Source organism: Phocoena phocoena, chromosome 5 (assembly GCF_963924675.1).
Source record: "Phocoena phocoena chromosome 5, mPhoPho1.1, whole genome shotgun sequence".
NCBI classification, from domain to species: domain Eukaryota; kingdom Metazoa; phylum Chordata; class Mammalia; order Artiodactyla; family Phocoenidae; genus Phocoena; species Phocoena phocoena.
Window position 1 is genome coordinate 39,911,779 of NC_089223.1, and position 20,417 is coordinate 39,932,195.

General features: G+C 38.2%; 1 protein-coding gene across 1 annotated transcript in view; it reads right to left on the bottom strand.

Moving 5' to 3' along the window:
* Nucleotides 1–1,237: 1,237 nt before the first annotated feature.
* Nucleotides 1,238–20,417, bottom strand: part of GPAT3 (glycerol-3-phosphate acyltransferase 3) — a 55,794-nt gene continuing 36,614 nt past the window's right edge. Inside the window, exons 3-12 of the mRNA XM_065877695.1 lie at nt 19,546–19,816; nt 16,230–16,304; nt 15,610–15,699; nt 12,981–13,074; nt 8,470–8,585; nt 7,579–7,634; nt 6,948–7,033; nt 5,949–6,077; nt 5,369–5,448; nt 1,238–1,349 (exon numbers count right to left, since the gene is read on the bottom strand). Of these exons, the coding sequence (XP_065733767.1) occupies nt 1,238–1,349; nt 5,369–5,448; nt 5,949–6,077; nt 6,948–7,033; nt 7,579–7,634; nt 8,470–8,585; nt 12,981–13,074; nt 15,610–15,699; nt 16,230–16,304; nt 19,546–19,816 (1,109 nt within the window). The remainder of the gene's footprint in view (nt 1,350–5,368; nt 5,449–5,948; nt 6,078–6,947; nt 7,034–7,578; nt 7,635–8,469; nt 8,586–12,980; nt 13,075–15,609; nt 15,700–16,229; nt 16,305–19,545; nt 19,817–20,417) is intronic.

Here is a 20,417-nt window from a genome sequence, read left to right on the forward strand (position 1 = left end):
ACTCTGTCATTGAAATGAAAAACAAACAATCCTTGTTTGTAATGGAAAAGAATTTAACTTACTCAAAATCAGAAGAGGGTAAGAGGGTAGAGGTGCAGGGAAAATAATGCAACAGACATTTAGAAATATAGAATTTATTTATATTCACCGTAAGATAGTGTCACATTTTGTACATGGCTACCAGAAGAGGAATAACACTCTGATTGCACTAGATTGCTATCAACATTGCTTATTCTGCGGAGTCGGGAAACACATATTTTCTCCTTTAAAAAACTTAAGGCTCAGTTTCCAAAAGGTAATTTTACCACTTATTTTCCTGTTTAAGGAACTGGGAAAGTTCTGAAATAAAGGACAAAGGGGTGGAGGAGGAAGGACAGTGCCACACACTTCACTCACTCCCACCCCTGCTGAAGACACTCTGTGATCTGTGGTTTTGTCAAAGGCTCCTCCTATCTGAAATGTGTTTAGTTACAAGATCAAACAAATCAGTAGGTGGGAGAGGCCTTAGGTATGTACCTTTAGTAAACAAACGGGAAAACTAAAAACTTTATCACTAGTTGCTGGCTAACGTATGTTTATTTGCAAGTTGCCTGCAGATAAGTGTGCACACATAGTCATGTGGACTCACTTTCCTTTGGTAAAGCTCACCAAACAAGATGTCTCTTCTAACACACTAGTAAAAAGTATTTAATTTCCTTTCAACTTTCAGATCAAGTGGCCACAAAGCTGTCCTTTCTCCTAAATACTGTCTTCCATTTTTCTTTTCAACCTTGTAGTAGAACAAAACCATGATAGTAACTCAAACTGGTGTGTAATCCCTGTTTCAGTGATTAAAGAGAGTGGGAGGAAAGAGCGTGAGAAAGCTAATCGTGAACAAAGTTTGGGGTATTTTCTTGAGAATTACCATATCAACGAGTTCCCAAAGTTTTAGAAGCACGTTTTCCTGTACAAATATTTCATTCAATCTACAATGACATAATCATTTTACAAAAGAGAATCTGTTCAAATTCAGTAAACTACCTTACAGTTCATGAGGCTAATGCTATAACAACAACAAAAGCCAAAAAGGGCACTGTGGGTTCTGCCTCTGGCATCAAGAGGTAGAGACAATCACTGGGTAGAAAAGATTAACAATAAAAAACAAAAACGGTAAAACAAAACAACACGCCCTCCCCTCAAAAAAATACTCCACCACATTCCATTTCTAAGGACTAGTTCTGGAAAGCCTGGGTGGCATTCAGTCTAATTCCGAGTTGAGAGATCCATTGCCCACAATCATCTTGCTGTAATTCTTCTGCTGCTCTTCCTTAAATGTGTCCTTCACCTTGGCTCTCTTCAGCCCTCCATCCCTGAGAACAGAAAGACAAATAAATAAAAGATACTCCCAGCAGCGACTTAAAAGTGTTACCTATTAATACATGCTGCATGGGGCCATGACATTTAGCAGCTGGTCAGCGATTAGGCAAAAAACACTGGATTTGGAAGCAGAAGGAACCAGATTTCAATCTGCTCTGCCACTCAATCAGACCTGTGTTACTTTAAGGCAGGAACAATCTCTCTGATGTTTGATTAACATAAAACAATCTCTCTGCTCAGTTTCTTTTTATAAGTTAGGGCTGCTATATTCAATATTTGGATACTGTATTAAAACTAGGATTGTTTACCTATTTTTTCCCCCAAGGAAAGTAAAGTACTAGGTATTTTTAATCTAAATCGACCTATATCTTACTAGAAAGCCACATGGAAAATTTTAAATAAACACACAAGAAATGGCGAGGATACTGAGTATGTGTGGGTAAATTCCTTAAAGAGAAATGGGTTCATCATTATTCAAATCTAATCCTATGTCTAACAAGTCATGTTTTTATTCAAACCACTATATTTCAAGTACTTATAATCTTCCATATTCCAAAACAGACTCAAAATAAAACAAGCAACAAAAACATAAACTGCATTCAACCAATAATAGTGCCTATGTAAGCAGCATTCCTTAATTCAGAGCCAGTGAATCTTTGAACTCTCTCCAGGGTGGAGAAAACAGACCTGCCTGGGTTATAAGTATTCTGTGTGCACTTCCTTCTTTAGACAACACAAAGAAACAACAAGCTGGAAGAGCTGGAAGGGGACTGGACTGTCAGAACCACTCTCTCTCTCCTAATCTCATGTTTTAGATTTTAGATTTTAACTCCTAGGAGAGCATGGACCAAGAACTTGCTTACTTTATACTCTGCCTGTTTAATTTTAACCCAGCTAAGCATGAATGTTTACCAAGTGCTCTCTAATGATGATGAATGGATCATAGGTTAGCCAGTGAACTCAATGCCATGAAGACAGTGACCTACAAACAGATGGCCGCCTGAGACAACTGCCATGTCCTGGCCTCTAAAGTCAAAACTAAGACATGGCCCACCAGGAGGTCCTCAACTTAAAAATAGACTCCGGTCCACAAATCTTCCAGGGGGTCAGTTGTAGGAAATTTCCATGAAATAAGGTTATAAGTTGTCGTTAGGTCTCCAGAATTGTCCACAAGAGCCTCTTTTATCCACATGAGCTGACTCTAACTATTCAGAGCGTCTCTGTGAATTCTGAATAGTAAGAACTAGGGAAGGGAGGGAGAGACAGAAGAAAGGCCATTCCTCCTTTCCTGAGGTCCAGGCCAAAACAGATAAAAATTCACAGTCAGCAACATTTGTCCTTGAGCATCCTGACATTATTTTTACACAATTCTCCCTCCCAAGCATTCCAGTAAACCTCACGCTGCTCTGAGCACCCCAGCTGTGACTTGCCACCCCTAGAGACTTTAAAGTTTTACCTAATTCCCCTTTGCAATGACAGCAGATCTTAGCTCTTAAGGAGGGCAGTAGCCATATATAAAAGCCACTTTAAGATGACACAATCAAATTCTCATTTAATCTAGGGGGGATAAAAATCTAGACATGTTAATTCATATCCAAATGACAAATACATCTGGAAAGGCAGTGAGCCTATTTTCTTTTTAAAGAAGAGTCCAGGTAATTAAAGGTAACTTTTTATTATTAAACTGCAGATGGCCTGATAAAAGGAAATTTTAAAACTCTGAGGATCATGTGTGCCATTTCGTTCAAGCCAATCTGACCGGGAGTCTGTCCTGGAGCTAACTCCCTTAGGTTATTTTTGTTTCGCAAAGGTTTCTTCCTTTCCTTGGTATCTGAGACTATAGATCCAAAGCTCTAAGCTTTTCATAATGGCTTCAAGGGCAGGAGCGGGGCTGGGATGTCAGGTTCAGAGGAAGGGGGATAAAGAGTAGAAAACAATGAACAAGGAAGAGGAAGCCCATTACACATATGAACATGGGTCACTAGGACATCCGTAAACTAGGACATTGGTAAGCCTGTCATTTCATGATGGTAGGATGTCTGCAATTTAGTTTCACATATTCCAGTTTAGAGAGTGTAATACAAATATTAGTCTTAACCTGTCTTAACCCTAGTCTTGACTTTAGGGCCCTAAAGTGAGTTGTCCTAAATCAAGAACTCATACTCCCAGAGTGGTCAACTAGGCATTTAATCAGAAGGCCACCCTCCAGAGGTGCCACTATAAGGTTTCAACTATCTTGATCTCCCATCAACCTCCCAAGCTTTGTTAATTAGCATAATGAATTTTAGAAATGGGTTTTCACTGTAGAAATTAGTAGTTTGTTCATTAGCATGACAGATGCCAGAGACAGGCTTTCCTAGGTGAAATTAGTTGTATTCAAGGTATGTGAATGGATAAAATATTTTAGAGACATTCCCCACCCTTGCATTAAAGGGTATATAAGAATCTAGCCAGCCCTTCTTCCAGAGGCTTAATCCCTAAATAGTCCTACGTTCCTCTGCCGGTTCAGAAGGCTTTGGTTGCCTGGCTGACAGCCTGACTTGGTGAGCCATATCCTGCTCCTACAACATTGCCAAAATTGCCTCCAATGAACTTCTCAAACACCGAAAAGACAGCAGGACTTTATTACACTTACAGGACTTGAAGTATGGACTATTTTGTGCCAGTTTGCAAATCCTATGTCTGTGTGTGTGTAAGAATCAATCTCCTATTATAACCCTCACTGATACAGACTAAATGTTTGTGTGCCCCCCAATATTCATGTACTGAAGCCCTAATTCCCAATAATATGGCATTTGGAGATGGAGCTTTTGAGAGCTAATTAGGTTTCGATGAGGTCATCGGGGTTGGGCCCTCAAGATGGGAATAGTATCCTTATAAGAAGACACACCAGGGCTTCCCTGGTGGCACAGTGGTTAAGAATCTGCCTGCCAATGCAGGGGACAAGGGTTCGAGCCCTGGTCCGGGAGGATCCCACATTCCACGGAGCAACTAAGCCCGCATGCCACAACTACTGAGCCTGCACTCTAGAGCCCGTGAGCCAAAGCTACTGAGCCCATGTGCCACAACTACTGAAGCCCACACACCTAGAGCCCGTGCTCCGCAACAAGAGAAGCCACCACAACGAAGAGCAGCCCCTGCTCGCTGCAACTAAAGAGAAAAGCCCGTGTGCAGCAACGAAGACCCAACGCAGCCAAAAATAAATAAATTAACTAATTAATTTTTTAAAAAGACACAACAGAGAACTTCCAGCCTTCAGAACTGTGACAAAATAAATTTCTGTTGTTTAAGCCACCCAGTCTATAGTAGCTTGTTATGGCAGCCTGAGCAGACTAATACTCCCACCTACAGTCAATCTTGCTCAAAGAAACAAAAAACTGAAGCCATAGATATCCATACCTAAAATATTTCGCTTATTTCCTGTCAAGTTTTTAAGTTTTCTTTAACACAGTTATAGCTGGAGTTAAATATGAACAAGTCTGTAAGTTGCCCCTTGCCTCCCAGGGCCCATTCCTCCAAACCCATTCTCACTTTCTTCTTCAGTGAAAGAACCCTAAATTTTAGCTTGACATGTGGCCATGCAGAACAAAGACTACATTTCCCAGATTCCTTTGCAGCAAGGTGTCAGTTCAAACAGATACAAGTGGAAGTGGCTTGTCCAACTTCCAGCCTGTGCTCTTAAAGACATGAATGTGTCCTTCTTGTTTTAGTTCTTCCCTGCTAGCCATTTTGCTGTACTCACTGGGTAGAGGTGGAGCAGCCATCTTGGACCATAAAGTAGAAGCACACCAAGGATGGTAGACCAATACAGAATGAGCTGTTATAGCAGTCTAGACTGCCTATGTTTATGTATGGGAGATGAAATTCTATCTTAGTTAAGCCATCGTTATGCTGTATAAGCCACTGTCAGTGTCAGCTAAACCTCCAGCTAACAAGCATAATAAATGACACTATTAAAATTGAGTTTTTTTAATTTAAAAAAAAGTGATAGTACTTATGAAAAATTCCTTACCAGGGAAGCTCAGTCAACCCTCCTTGTATGGCAATAGCAGACTTAACCCGGTTAGCAAACTGGACTGCATCTTCTCCTTCCTGGAAAAAAACAATCACAAGTACTTTCTTAAGACAGAGTTTTCAAATAATGCTTTCAAATGTCTCACAATCATTTAGATTTGTTTTAAAGTATAAGATTCATATTTTAGCTAAAATATGCTCTATTCTAAATCATAGCAAATATCATTTGTTCTATTAAGAAAATGCAGTGCTGTACTGTTTAATATTTTTATCACGTATATATATGTTTATTATGCTCTATATTAGCCTTATTCAAGATACAAAATTCTACAATACCTGCAGGTTCAAGAAACCAATGGCAATTGTAAAAGCTATTATGGAAAAGAGTATCTGAATATAAAACCAGCTTGATTTTGAAGAGAGCTAGGTATATATACTTTTTAATGACTAATGCTGAGAAAGCAGAAAGTCCAACTGTAGCTAATGTGAGGAAGGGAGACACCCAGGTTTTCAGATAAAGGTTTTCTTGCCTTTATCTGACTAGATAAAGCACCAAAGACCAGCTGTCTATGGCATACCTCTCTGGTCATGGGGGGCATGTACCACACATCACAGACAATTGCCCAGCTGGTCATCATTCGAAGCAGGTAGCTCACCATGTTGTATTTACTACTGTTCCAAAATGCATCACCAAACTGAGGATTATACTGAGAAAAGAGAAAAGAAAATGCATTCCAGTTAGGAATTTAGTGGCAGTTTCTCTTATCCATGTCAATGGATGATAAGCCAAACATCTCTATCAGACCCCCCAAAAAAGAGAAGCTACTTCACTTGACAGAAAGGATCCAAAGAACAAACTAGATGTAGAAAACAAATTTATGGTTACCAGGGGATAAGAGGGGGAGAGAGAAATTGGAAGATTGGGGTTGACACATATGCACTACTGTATATGAAAGAGTTAACTAATAAGGACCTACTGTATAGCACCGGGAACTCTACTCAATACTCTGTAATGACCTATATGGGAAAGGAATCTAAAAAAGAGTGGATATGTGTATTTGTATAACTGATTCAATTTGCTATACACCTGAAACTAACACAACATTGTAAATCAACTATACTCCAATAAAAATTAAAAGAACAATTTAAAAAACTACACTCCATTAAAAATTTAAAAAACAAAAAAACAAACAAACAAAAAACCCAAAGAGCAAACCAGGCCATATAACTCACCTGACTAGAGCCAGAGAGCACTGATACAGGAGGGTTATTGACATGACTCTTAAATATCTGTCTTCCCACTTAACTGGAAGGTGGGTGAAAGAAGGAACAGTATCTGTTTTGCTTATCATGGTGTCCTCAGTACTCAGACACTGGCCTGGCACACAGTACCACCCCACATATCTATATACATAACTCAGTAGAGAGAAAAAGTGATCAAGCAAATGGGGCAATTGGTCAATCTGAGTAAAGAGTCCACAAGTATTCCTTATTCTTGCAAATTTTAAGTTTGAAATTATATCAAAATGACACTACCAAGTCACTGCCCTCTTTTGGGGGGGGTGAGGGCGTTTTACCTTAATGGCAACTGGATATATGGTTCCTCCAATTTCAAAGCTTCCCTTTTTAAACATCATGACTGAAGTATTGTTGATGCAAGTTCCTATAAGGAAAGGGAGTAGAGGGTGAATATTTTTTAAAGCAGTCATTTTTAAAATGAATCATTTTGATATAAAGTAATTTAAAATATTCAAGTCATATCAAACTACAGATTTTTTTTAAAAAGAAAAAAATTACAGATATTTTATTATTATTTTACAAATCAATTCCTGCTTAAGTAGTAGTAATTTGACAGTTCTAAGCAGGTTTAATAATGAATTTTTAGCTTATTATTGTCTACTCTAAAGATACAATTTCCTCATGACAGGTGACAATTTCAGCACATCTTAAAATAAGGACTTTGAAAAGTTATGGACAATACCTTTCTAAGTTCATTACCCAGAAACAACTTCTAAGGTCAAAAAGGTACCAGGACTTCCATCAGATCTCAAAAGAAAGCAGGGAATTACTAGCTCAGAGGCCGTCCCATCCCTACAGGACAGCATAGATCTGAACTAAGAATGCCAATTCTAGAACAATCCAATTCCTCATATACTTTCGGTACTTGTTAGCAATTATAGCTTGGTAATAAGCACTGTCCCTTCTTACCTTCAGGAAAGATTAATATGGGTAATTTTTTCTTATCAGCAATATGTTCTCTTAGTCTGTGAAGAAACAAAAAGGATCAAAATTATACCATAAAAAAGAGAGAGGTGGGAATCCTTTTTGGTATTCTTTACTCTCTACTAACAAAGATATACTTGTAAAGCAATAAGGAGGAAAGAAATAAGATACAAGTAAAGAAAATAAACTCAAGTTGGTCCCTTTCTAAAAAATGTGTAAAGGTTGGTAAAGCTGAGATAGAGAGATTACAGCTGCCAGAGTATATACTGCTGCTCAGTAATCTCAAGATGGGGAACAGTTTTCTAACCTTAAAGAGATTTCAACAGGTACTTTCCATTTTACTTTTAAAAGCATGGTCCACCTTCATCTTTACAGCAATGATCAGAGTGCCTTCAGTTAAAGGCCTCAGGTAAAAGCTGTTTCCAAACAAAGGTTTCTGGTAAACAACTGTACCCCAAGCCCCAGGAGTTCCTTCTCCTGTTCCATAAATAGCATTAGCTCTGTCTGTCTCTACATGGATTTAAGTGATAACGGTCATTCAGCAAACACTTAATCCACCAGCCAATGGTTACCAATTATTACCTTCAAGGTAGTAATTTTCAACTTTAAAAATTCAGTGACTGGACTATATCTAAGTCATGGCAATGTAAATGTATGGGCCTTCTAATCTCATCATGTATCCCACTATGACTACAGAATTCAAAAATTTTTTAATTTAGTTAAGACAGGTGATTCACCAGAAAAGGCCAACCACAAATAGAGCTCCATATGTTTTAGTTTTAACCTTTAGTACTGCTCTGCCTTCTTTGGCAGGAAGACCAAGGCTTGAAAGATTTTATGCTACCCCAATGGATACTGTGTAATGATGCTGCTTACCTCTTAGTAACCAGGTGTCGGTCCTTCATTTCTGAGCGTTCAAACCAGACATGTGGACAAGCCTTGACCATAGCTCTCTGAATAATTCCCATCAATCCACCATGAACCTGGCCAACCTAGAAGGACCATGAGAAAAAAATGCAAAGGCATAGCTGTCCAAAGAAAGCCTTTTTTTCTTTTTAGTACCAGTAAGTTCCTATTCCCCACTCAGAGAAAAGATTGGCCTTCTTCTACTGATTGAAGTTCTTAGTCTGTTCAAAGGACATGACTGGCCAAATATAAGCACAAAGTATTCTTTAGTAGCGCCTTTGAATTTTAAGCTATGTTGCTATACTAGCTTTACTCTAGCTTTCAAAAGTAGAGGTCTTTCAACTCAGTCAAGATAAGGGAAATACAAATTAAAACTACACTGAGGGACTTCCCTGGTGGCACAGTGGTTAAGACTTCACATTCCCAAGGCAGGGGGCCCAGGTTCGATCCCTGGTCAGGGATCCCTGGTCAGGGATGCCTCCCACATGCATGCCTCAACCAAGAGTTCGCATACGACAACTAAGGAGCCCAAGTGCTGCAACTAAGACCCGGCACTACCAAATAAATAAATAAATATTAAAAAAAAAAACTACACTAAAATACGATTTCTGACCATTCAAATCAACAAAGATTCAAAAGCTTGACAATGTGCTCTGAGCCAAGGCAGTGGGAAACAGGGACTCTCACACATTGCTTGGGATGAGGAGATTATAACACTCATAGCAGGAAATTTGGCAAATTTATCAAAACTACATATACATTTATCCTTCAACTCAATAATTCCAGTTCTAGGAATTTACCCTGAAGATATAGCTCCAACAAAATGGAAATATATATGCACAAAGTTATAACTGCATTATTTGTAATTGCGACATATTGGAAAATACCTAAATGTCCAAACAGAAGAACTTAGATGAATAAACCATGGTACATGCACACAATGGAGTACTATACAGCTAGGAAAAGAATAAGGTTGATCTCTATGACTGATAAGGAGTGATTTCTAGGAGATATTAAGTGAAAAAAGCAATTGCAAAAGAGCAAATAAAGTATGCCACTTTTTGTGTTAGATGGAAATATATACATGTATTTGTTTACCTCTACAAAAAGAAAACATATGCAAAACCAATGTAGTTGGAAACCTACAAGGATAGGAGGGAATGGGGTAGAATGGACATGGGTGGAGTGACTTCTATGAGTGTAGTTTTTTGTCTAGTTTTTACATTTCAAAGCATATTAATGTCTCACAAATTTAAAAAATAAATCAACAAGGATGCAACTAGCAAAGTGAAAGCAAATTTAAACAAATGAACCCAACTGTATTTCAAATGAATAAAAGAACACTGAAGGAAGGGGGAGGAAAAAAAAATCTAAGAAATTTACAAAGATAGTATTTGACCACATCTGCTCCATCTTGGGTGGGGTACCAAGAAATGCAAAATACCCTGAATTCTTTTTACAACATATTTTTCTTTTTGTAGTAAAACAGGTGAAGCAATTCTGAAGCAATTTTAGATGTATTATAGGATTGAGAAAATGAGTAAACATGTTGATATTGTTGGGAAAAAGGGTATTCACTGTGAAGAAAAGGGAGATATAAATATAGGTTGTGGAAAACTAAGAAAGAACTTGATGAGTTGAATGAATTGTTACAGACTCAGATTTCTAATATTATATTAGTATTACACATAAATATGACATATAAACATAATAAAAGTAGAAATATTTTACACACATTTTTACATAGAGAGAGAGAAAGCAGCACATGAGAATGTAAATAATAAAGCATGGCACAAAATGTTACCAACAGGTATATGTGGATAAAGGGCATATGGATGTTCCATGCAACATTCTTATTATTACAATTTCTCTCTAAGTTAGAAAATATTTCTAGATTTTAAAAAAAAGTAGAGAGCTTTGTTTAGGAAGAAAAAAAAAAACTCTGAAAAGGCACTAAGAAGAGATCTTGATGTATAGTTTATATTTAGCCAAAAGAGGGCAAATACAACCTCTGAAGGTTAGCTGTACAGTTCCTCCCACTTCTGCCTTCTGCTGCCTCTGATTTAAATCTGGTTGGCTTAGAAAGGATGGAGACGGGGGGAGGGGGTTGTGGGACAAAATAGTTGAAGAGGATTAAGAGGTACAAACTTTCAATTATAAAATAAATAAGTAATGGTATGTAATGTACAGCATAGAGAATATAGTCAATAATGTTGTAATAACTTTATATGGTGGCAGATGGTTACTAAACTTATAGTGGTGATTAATTCATAATGTATATGTGTTGAATCACTATGTTGTACCCCTGAAACTAACATGACATTGTACTCAAGTACAATTAAAAAATTAAAACTAAAAAAATAAATAAAGAAATCCAACTGGCTTTTGGTTTCTATCACTCAACCCATCAGAAAGTTCACAGGTTCTATGCTTTTCTAAGCCTTGGCTAATACTGTAAATTATACAATTGTATACTGCACCTGTAATTGCAGTTATATATGATCAAGAAGCATGGAAAATGCTAACAAAATTCTGAGGCCTTCAGTCACAAATGAGTTATACTCAACTCTTGTTGACCAGGACAGGGAATGAATATTGTATCAGAAACACAAAATCATGATTAGGCAAGTTGGTTAAGACGCTTGAACCTCTGCTTTCTCAACTACAACATCTCAGCCCTAACCCCTTTGGATTAACAGGGAAGGTCAAACACAATGGATGTGAACGTGCTTGTCCACATAGATGCAAGGAATTATTATATACACCCAGAAATGGGTGGGGTCTACCCAGGATTGTTAACATGAGGGTTTCTGGACGGGCTTTCTGGCGTCTCTGGATGGGCTTTCTGGGATTCATAAACATCTTGAAATTATACACAAAATTTTGTTTGTATGATGCAAATGTATGTTGTTGTTTTTCTAAAAAAAGGATACATAAATATTAACTGATTGCTAACCTAAAAAAGGTTAGGAACTACCAATTCCCATTAAGTCTTTTCAGAGTGGTGGTTAAAGCTTCCTCAAATTCAGAAAGAACTCCACAACTTAGAGAAATTTAATAACGTGTTAAAATGTGTTTGCCCAAGAGTTATATATCTGAACTTGTGTCTTAGATTAAATATCTGGCAGTGAGCTAGGAGCTTTTACAAAGGTCTTTAAACCCCCCTCAATGACTGTATAAGCCACAGATTGTCAGCTACCAACACACATGCCAGCACTCCCTACTTGCCTGTCTGCAGCAGACACTTAAATCAACAGTAGCTCCCTTCATATGCCTACCTTTCCAGGAATGCACACCAGACCATGAGTATCAGTCATAGGAGGAGGGGACTCAGAGGTACAAACTACTATGTAGAAAATAAATAAGCTACAGAGATACGTTGTACAGCACAGGGAATATAGCCAATATTTTATAATAACTATAAATGGAGTATAACGTTTAAAAATTGTGAATCACTATGCTGTACACCCGAAACTTATATAATACTGTACATCAACTATACCTCAAAATAAATAAATTAATTAATTAAATAATGGCTCCCTTCAAATGCCTTCCCAGGAAAGCACACCAGACCATGACTAATAGTCACTAGAGCTGACACGTGAAATAAAATCCATCTGTTCTCTCTGAAGCCCAAGCCACCACAATGAGATATGAAAAGAAGATTCCCCAGGATTCCTCTCTCATTATTCTATTCACACACCTGCTTAGGGCATATTTACCACCAGCAGGAAAGAACATCTTTAGTGATCCTCCAAATTTTACTTGACATATACATAAAAGAGAGGAAGAAAATCTTGACAAGTTCTTCAGGGTGACAGAAAACACCCTTTGAATTGAAAACATGCCAGAAATGCCACAAAAAGGTCTTTTGAGGTGTCTGATTTTTACTGTGGACTTTGTGGTTTGTTGATGGGTTTTTTTCCTTTTCTTTTCTTTTGCGGCTGTAGGCAAGAACTGAGAAAGGCAATGTGGTATATATATCTGCCTTCCTTGCTTGACCTTCATTAAAGGGACAGGGTTTTTTTCTTTAATTGCATATGACTCCCTGAAGGGAGACAGAACTAATTGGCTGGTGAGGGATTTGTACAGCTCTAAGGAGGAAGACTTTAACATCTCAAAGTGTCATTAAACATTGCAGGGATTTTTTTTTAAACTTTTTTTATTGCTTGTTAAACATTGCAGGGATTTTACAGGCAAGATGGTATCAACTTTATAAAGTCCAATCATGCTCAAGTATGTCTACATTTCATTAAGTTAATTTCTTACTACCTTAAATATAATGGCTGTTTTCCTTCTTTTTCTTGCACTATATATTCCTCATGTAAATATATTAATATTGATAACTTATATACTTACATAGTATAACACTGTCACTTTCTAATATAAAACTAACTTTCTGATTTGTGCCAAAATAAAACAAAAGTTTGAACAATCCACAACACATGCAATTACTTGAAATATCAACGCGTTGTTCTTACCATAGCATAGCACCCATCCGTTGTCAAGATCAAAACATCTATCGGTGAAGTATGGTTGGCAACACAAATGCCTCCCTTCTGGGGTCTGTACTGCCTGCAATTACAAACAACGGTTAATACTAAATCTTGAAAAATGGGCACTATTTTGCAGAACAGCATGTAGAAATTCACGCTATTTTGTTTTTAAAAGTACACTAAAAAAATAAAGTTTCAAAGTATACGGGTTCATCTTAAAAAGGTTGTCTCCAGGCAGTATGATGGGAGGCGGCTAAGAGTATAGGAGGAGGGGCCCATGTTTTCCCTTTACATACATTTATATCACTTTTCTGTAATGATCATATTGTCCTTTTATGATGAAAAAATAATTTTAAAACATTAGACTGAATTACAAAGATTCCATAACTTTAATAAACTTTGTGATATGTAAGTTTTACTTATTTTACCATAAGTATTTTCACATTATTTCAATCTTCATAAGTATCACTTTCAGTGGCTTCAGGATGATCCAGAGTAAATTCACTGTAGTTTCCTCCTTCCTATCCCCCTAAAACAGAGGTTGGCAAACTCTTCTTATCAGGCCAGAGAGTAAATACTTTAGGCTTTGCAAGCCAGCCAATCCCTGTCAAAACTCGACTCTGCGGTTTTGGCACAAAGGCAGTAACAGATAATACATAAATGAATGAGCATGGCTGTGTTCCAATAAAACTTTATTTACAAAAATCAGATGGCAGGCCACATTTCGCCTACAAGCCCATAGTTTAGTGTGCCAACCTCTGTCCTAAAGTTCAAGTGGTATTTCACACTAATGAAGCAAAGTGGTTTTCTTTGGACCCATACAGAGAAGAAAGGGAACCAAATGCATAACAACGTTAGTAGGTTTTCCTTAAAATTAGAAGCAATTCTACAATAGGTTGTGAACTCCTCTCTGTGTAATTAAAGCTCCTTTTCTGTAGAAGACGTTTCCTCTAATCATACTTTTAACAAAACATTTTCTTCTAATCCTCACCCCAAAACTCACAGCCCAATCACAAATCCTGTAATTTTAGAAATTTAAGGGGCCTTTTATGTTGGTAACACATGGTAAAGCCAAATGATGAAATGTTTCCCTTCTAGAAAAAAGACACAAACATCCAGTCACACAGATATAGGGAGCAAACGAGTGGTTAAAAGTGTGTGTTGGGCTTCCCTGGTGGCACAGTGGTTGAGAGTCCGCCTGCCAATGCAGGGGACGTCGGTTCGTGCCCCGATCTGGGAAGATCCCACATGCCGCAGAGCGGCTGGGCCCATGAGTCATGGCCTCTGAGCCTGCGCGTCCGGAGCCTGTGCTCCGCAACGGGAGAGGCCACAACAGTGAGAGGCCCACGTACCGCAAAAAAAAAAAAAAAGTGTGTGTGGCAGGGTTATCACAGGGGTGGAGAGTGGGAGGTGCAAACTACTGGGCAAAAGACAGGCTCAAGGATGTGCTGTACAACACGGGGAATATGGCCCATATTTTATAATGACTGTAAGTGGCAAGTAACCTTTAAAAGTTGTATAAAAATTTAAAAATTCTTTTTAAAAGATCCAGTCAGTAAAAAAAGAGATGCTTGTCCTAGAACTTTTTAAATAATGATATTAAATATAAAAAAATAAAATTTAGTTTCCAGAAATGTAATTCAAAAACAATCAAAATGACCTCCATGTAGCTAATAACTTCACTTACTACCTTTCTCCTCTCTGATGAGGGGTGAGGTAAGCAGAATGCTGGGTTCTGTTTTAAGGCTCAGTTGTGGGATTTCAGAAGTGGCAGAGCTGAGACTAGAAACCAGACTCAGGATTCCCAAGTCTAGTCCTCTTTCCACCATTCTGCAGGCCTGTCACCTTCACCATTTAAAAATTTTTACATGGATCCAGTTTAAAACCTGACTCTCCCATTTACTAGCCACGTGAACCTAGACAAGCAAACCCAGAGCTTCCATTTCTTCACCCCGTAAAACAGGATAACACAGCACCTTCTCAAAGGGATGACCTATGAGAAGTACGGGCCTGGCCTGCACACCATAAATGCCAATTTATTAAGGTCATTACATGTTTATTATTATATTCCCTCTGCAAATGGATTGCTTTTGAAAAGTAGGGGGTTTTTTTGTTTGTTTTTTAAACATCTTTATTGGAGTATAATTGCTTTACAATGATGTGTTAGTTTCTGCTGTAAAACAAAGCGAATCAGCTATACGTATACATATATCCCCATATCCCCTCCCTCTTGCGTCTCCCTCCCACACTCCCTATCCCACCCCTCTAGGTGGTCACAAAGCACCGAGCTGATCTCCCTGTGCGATGCAACTGCTTCCCACTAGCTATCTATTTTACATTTGGTAGTGTATATATGTCCATGCCACTCTCTCACTTCGTCCCAGAATGTCCTCAAGTCCATTCTCTACGTCTGCGTCTTTATTCCTGTCCTGGCCCTAGGTTCTTCACAACCTTGAAAAGTGTTTTTGTGCACTGTTATGTCTGTGACGCTCTAAGCAGTAGGGATGAACACACTGAAAATACTCTTATTTCACCTGCTTCCTCCCACCCACTACTGTCAATCACATGCTGATTTACCTAGAGAAAGGCTGGCAAGAAGCCAGCAAATACTCACTTGTTATGATAATGAATGGTACCAGAGAGTGCACGAACACAGATCCTGCAGCAAGTCAGGTGGACCAGTTCACTCAGCCGGTTTCTGAGACTGAAGGAAAGAGAAAACATTTTATTGTGCAGCTCTGGGCACTCCCAAGAAACAATACAATAAAAGCTTCAATGTGCTCCTTGACAGCAGCATACAGTTCAATTCTCACTGTCTCGCTGAGGTATTTAGGACAAAACTCTAATGGAAAATAGCTTCCACCCTGACCAACGATAAATCCTGACCAAGGACTAGCATGATAAAATTCCTGCCCAAGAAAGCTGAAGCTTCTTTGGTCTCAGCCTCATTAGCTTGACAATACTACAAGACTCTCTTGCTTTCCTTGAGTCCCTCAGTCCATTTGCTTCCTTCTCTTCATTTCCCCTTTTGAAAAGCAACTTCTGTCAATTTAAATGTAAGCATCATGGGAAATCAAATAAGTACTATGAAGATGAAGTGAGTGGCATTTTAATACACGTGCTGAGGCCATAAATTTGACGCAGTACATAGGAATCACACAAATATTCTCTTTGTGGACACAGCTAAGAAAACGGACAATCCTATTAATGGCTGGGAGGAAGGAAACAGTTCACCTGCTTTCTGGCAGCTGTCCAACCAGAGTAGTTCCTATAACCAAAAAACTGATCCCAATGAAAGCCAAGGTAACCCTGAAAAGGAAAAGAAACAGTAATGCAAAACCTAGTTGAACAGTAGGGGGGAAAGGGAAGGAATATAAAGTTCATAAAAAATTAAACTGTAAATAACTTGAGGAGCATCTACGCTATGCAATATGATGCAGCTATTCAAAGAATCGGGCAAATCTATAGATTCTGACATGGAAGAATGGTTCTTTGTACATTTTGAGAAAAAAAAAAGAGCAAACTTCAAAATAATGTGTAGAGTATGATACCATTTTCAAAATAACACCAAGCACACAACCAGTCTATAGATGCATATAGCAGGCCTGGAAATTTGTTCACAAAACTGCCATGTTCAACCTATGCAATCATCAAAGGGTTAAGTGGGCTAGTGAAGAGAATAAAAGTCTTGCCCTTCTGCTTTTCTGAAGTATTTTTAAAAATTTTTTTAAATATACACATATTACAACTTTTTTTTTTTTTTTTTTTATGCGGTATGCAGGCCTCTCACTGTTGTGGCCTCTCCCGCTGCGGAGCACAGGCTCCAGACACGCAGGCCCAGAGGCCATGGCTCACGGGCCCAGCCACTCCGCGGCATGTGGGATCTTCCCGGACCGGGGCACGAACCCGTGTCCCCTACATCGGCAGGTGGACTCTCAACCACTGCGCCACCAGGGAAGCCCTTAACTTCTTATATAATAAAAGAGTTTTATGCTGTATAAAGGAGTCATTTCAGGTTGAAAGTAGTTAACTTACTTTGTTTGAGATACTTTGGTGTGGCATGGTGAGGTTGTAAAAGGAAAATACCTTGCAAAGGTCTGAAAATAACTTGTTTTTCTATGCTTTTTAATGATGGGGGGAAAAGGGCACAATTCAAATTTTCCTCAAAGAAATTTATAGCAAATGACGAGAAAGTTTTACTTAAAGGCTCTTTCATAATAAGAGCACCAAGTTATATCACCATGTAGGAATCCTTCCATGCAAATCTAAGTGTGGTTCCTTTGTGTGGTTCTAGATAGCTCAGAAGTTAGTAAACAAGGTGACAGACAATATCTCTCATTTCCACAGACACTTTCTCATTTTTGAAAAATGCTTTTACTTCCAAAAGGTAAGAGTCATTCTTAGAAATGTAAATAGAATTACTCAAAAAGAAAAGGCTGAGATTTTATACCTTTCAAAATAAATGGGGCTTCCTTATAAAGGCCTTGTTAAGTTGTTAAACCTTGTTAAAGTCTTGGTTTAACACCTTTTAACACAGCGATTTGAAGGTCTGATTCAGTTTTTCTTTGGATGCCATATTTTCATGTCAGTCACTAATGCAATAACTAAATGACTGCTTAATCTCATCCATCGATTACACAAAAGTTTTAAAATAATGTTGTACCATCTTGTCCTAATGAGAATCACTTGTTCCTACACATTAAATCAGAAGAGGTTATATATTTTAATATGTTTAACAACTGGGTTCAAAACTATTGAACATTTTTATTTGCTAAATTAACAGAAAATTCTGTTTTCCAGTCTCAGTGAGCCAACATGAGAGTTCTCACAGATGACACAAGTTTTCTGCCACAATCTGTGTTGCTTAAGAGCTTTACTGAGATACAATTCACATGTCATACAATTCACCACTTAAAGTGGCAATTCAATAGTTTTTGCCACATTCACTGAGTTATTCAACCATCAACACAATTTTAGCACAATCTATTTTTTAAATGCTCACTTTGTAGCAACTGCTTCTTTTAAAAAGCATTTACAAAGCAATTCTTTCCCATGAAGAGTATGTACTAAGAGTAGGAGCCTCAATTCTGCCATTTTCTTCTTGTTCTTGGCTGCTTATATTACTGGATTATCCTAAATCTGTGGTTTCTTTGCAAGAATCTTTTATGTCACGTATCTATTTCATGAGCATTAATTTAAACTAGATAATAGAATCATATCACTATTTGGTGGGTACCCCCAGCAAGTGAAAGCTAACCAACATATGAGGGCATCTCAAGTACTCTGGGCTGTAAAATCCTCACTCTTTCTTCAGATTGCCTTGGATACGGTGCCTGACCCATGGACCAAGTGAAGATGTAAGAGCTCATCTATATATTCAACTTTACTGAAATTTCATTACTTTATAAGAATAAAAATAAAATCAATGGATGCACTAATTATAAATAGACTAGAAACTTCTAATAAATAAAAGCTGAAACATTTCCCAAACACAACAATGGATAATCTTGTGCATCCCCAGAGTGCATGAACCCCACTTTGGGAACACTGGCTTAATGTTCAAGCAAGTGTGTCCTAATTTCACTTTGTTATCACAGCTGAAATGATTCTCCAAAGACATACCCCAACATGTACACAGTGGCAACATGAGCACAAGAAAAGAGAAAGAGCTTCTTAGAAATGTGCCTTTGCCTATACTTAAGCAATCTCTTCCCGCATAATAAATCGGAATGAGGCAAGGATAGGCCACCCTAGGGATGGTAAAGAGGTTTCAACTCATGTGCCAATTTTAACTGGCTGGAAACAACTGCCTGGATAGCTGTATGGAGAGCACACCAAGGCCATGTCCAGGGAAATGAAGCAAGACAATCAACAGCAATACCATGCCTGGCACCCGTGCTACTACCTGCCATCACCACGCTAAACAGACCATAACCACTTCATCCCACTGCCCAGTGTCACCTCTTTAACTCACAATCCACACTGTGGCTCCAGTAAACTGGGCTTTGAGGCTACTTCCTCATGAGGGAGTACGCAAACTCAGAACCAAAACAGGGCCCAACTGGTGAACTTTTAATAAGAAAAGTGAGTGATCAAAATTGAACTAGGCGGAACAAATTCACCTTTCCAAATATCCCTCTCCTGTGTGGTAACCACTCTGAGGAATTTTTTTTCTCCTGTGCAGCTATGAATGGCTACAGACCAGCCAAGAGAGGCAGTCACAGTTTGGATGACACTCTGGTGAATGTGAAACTGTAAATACTCTCTCTTCTTTTTTCTAACTTCCTTTTTCTATCCATCCTCAAATTTTCCATGACTGAAAGAGCAACATGGATGCAGTTAATATATACTGGATTCTGAATACACACTTCCATTTGGGAAAAATGTGAGAGAATAAATAATATGTTTTTGTGGAGGTCACGTTTAGTGGTGTTTTCTAAATGGGAAGGGGTGGGTTAGTATCATTAATACTCTCATGTGGCCATTACATACATGATTTAAAAAGAAAGCTGAACCAATTGTACCATCAAGTTACTGGGCAGAGACGTACCTCAGAGGTAGTAGGACACAGTAGCGCACTATGACGCCCAGCACCCACACCATGGTGAGCTTCGGACTGATGTACTGGAAATTTACATTGGTCCTTGTGAGGAGATTCCATGACACTAGCTCCTCTGAGGAGAACCTCTGGGTCACTTCATCTTCCACAATGGCTTCCAATCCCTTCTTGGAGAAATAAAACACGTCAGACAGCTCAAAGTCCCTTCCTCGCAGACCAGACAGCCCTTTTTCCATGGGTGACTCATCTCTTTGGATAATACCTTAAAAGAAAGCATCAGGACATGAGAAAATGCCATAGGACAGAAGAACAACTGATCAAAGAGGCTACTTTAACTGTGCAGAAGACAAATAAATCTAATGGGTAACATGAAGCAGATTTCAGAAATAAAAGACAAGCAACTGAAGTGGGAAAAGAGGTAAAAATCCCTGAGTCTGCATGAAATGGCTTCTACCCAATGATTTCAATTCATTACAGAGGAATTTGGTCCTCAATAACCCTTTTGCTTGCATCTTCTCCCTACGAATCATTAGCAAAAGAACTCACAGAAACAAACTCTCCCCAAGTATAAATCTAGATTGTGTAGAAACAAAATTTATGTTTTCCCCAGATAAAAACTATAAAGCCATAAAGCAAGCAAAATGGCAGAAGGTATTACCACAAATAGCAAAAGTTTGATGTTTTTAATATGTAAAAATTATTTAATAAGAAAAACATAGGCTCCTGCAAAAAAGTAAGCAAAGTTCATGAACTGAATTCATAGAAAAAAGATAAATAGTTAATAAATATTTCAAAGCCTTTTTACTAGTAATCAAAGAAACATGAATCAGACAAAGAGTGGCCTATTTGCATGATCAAATCAG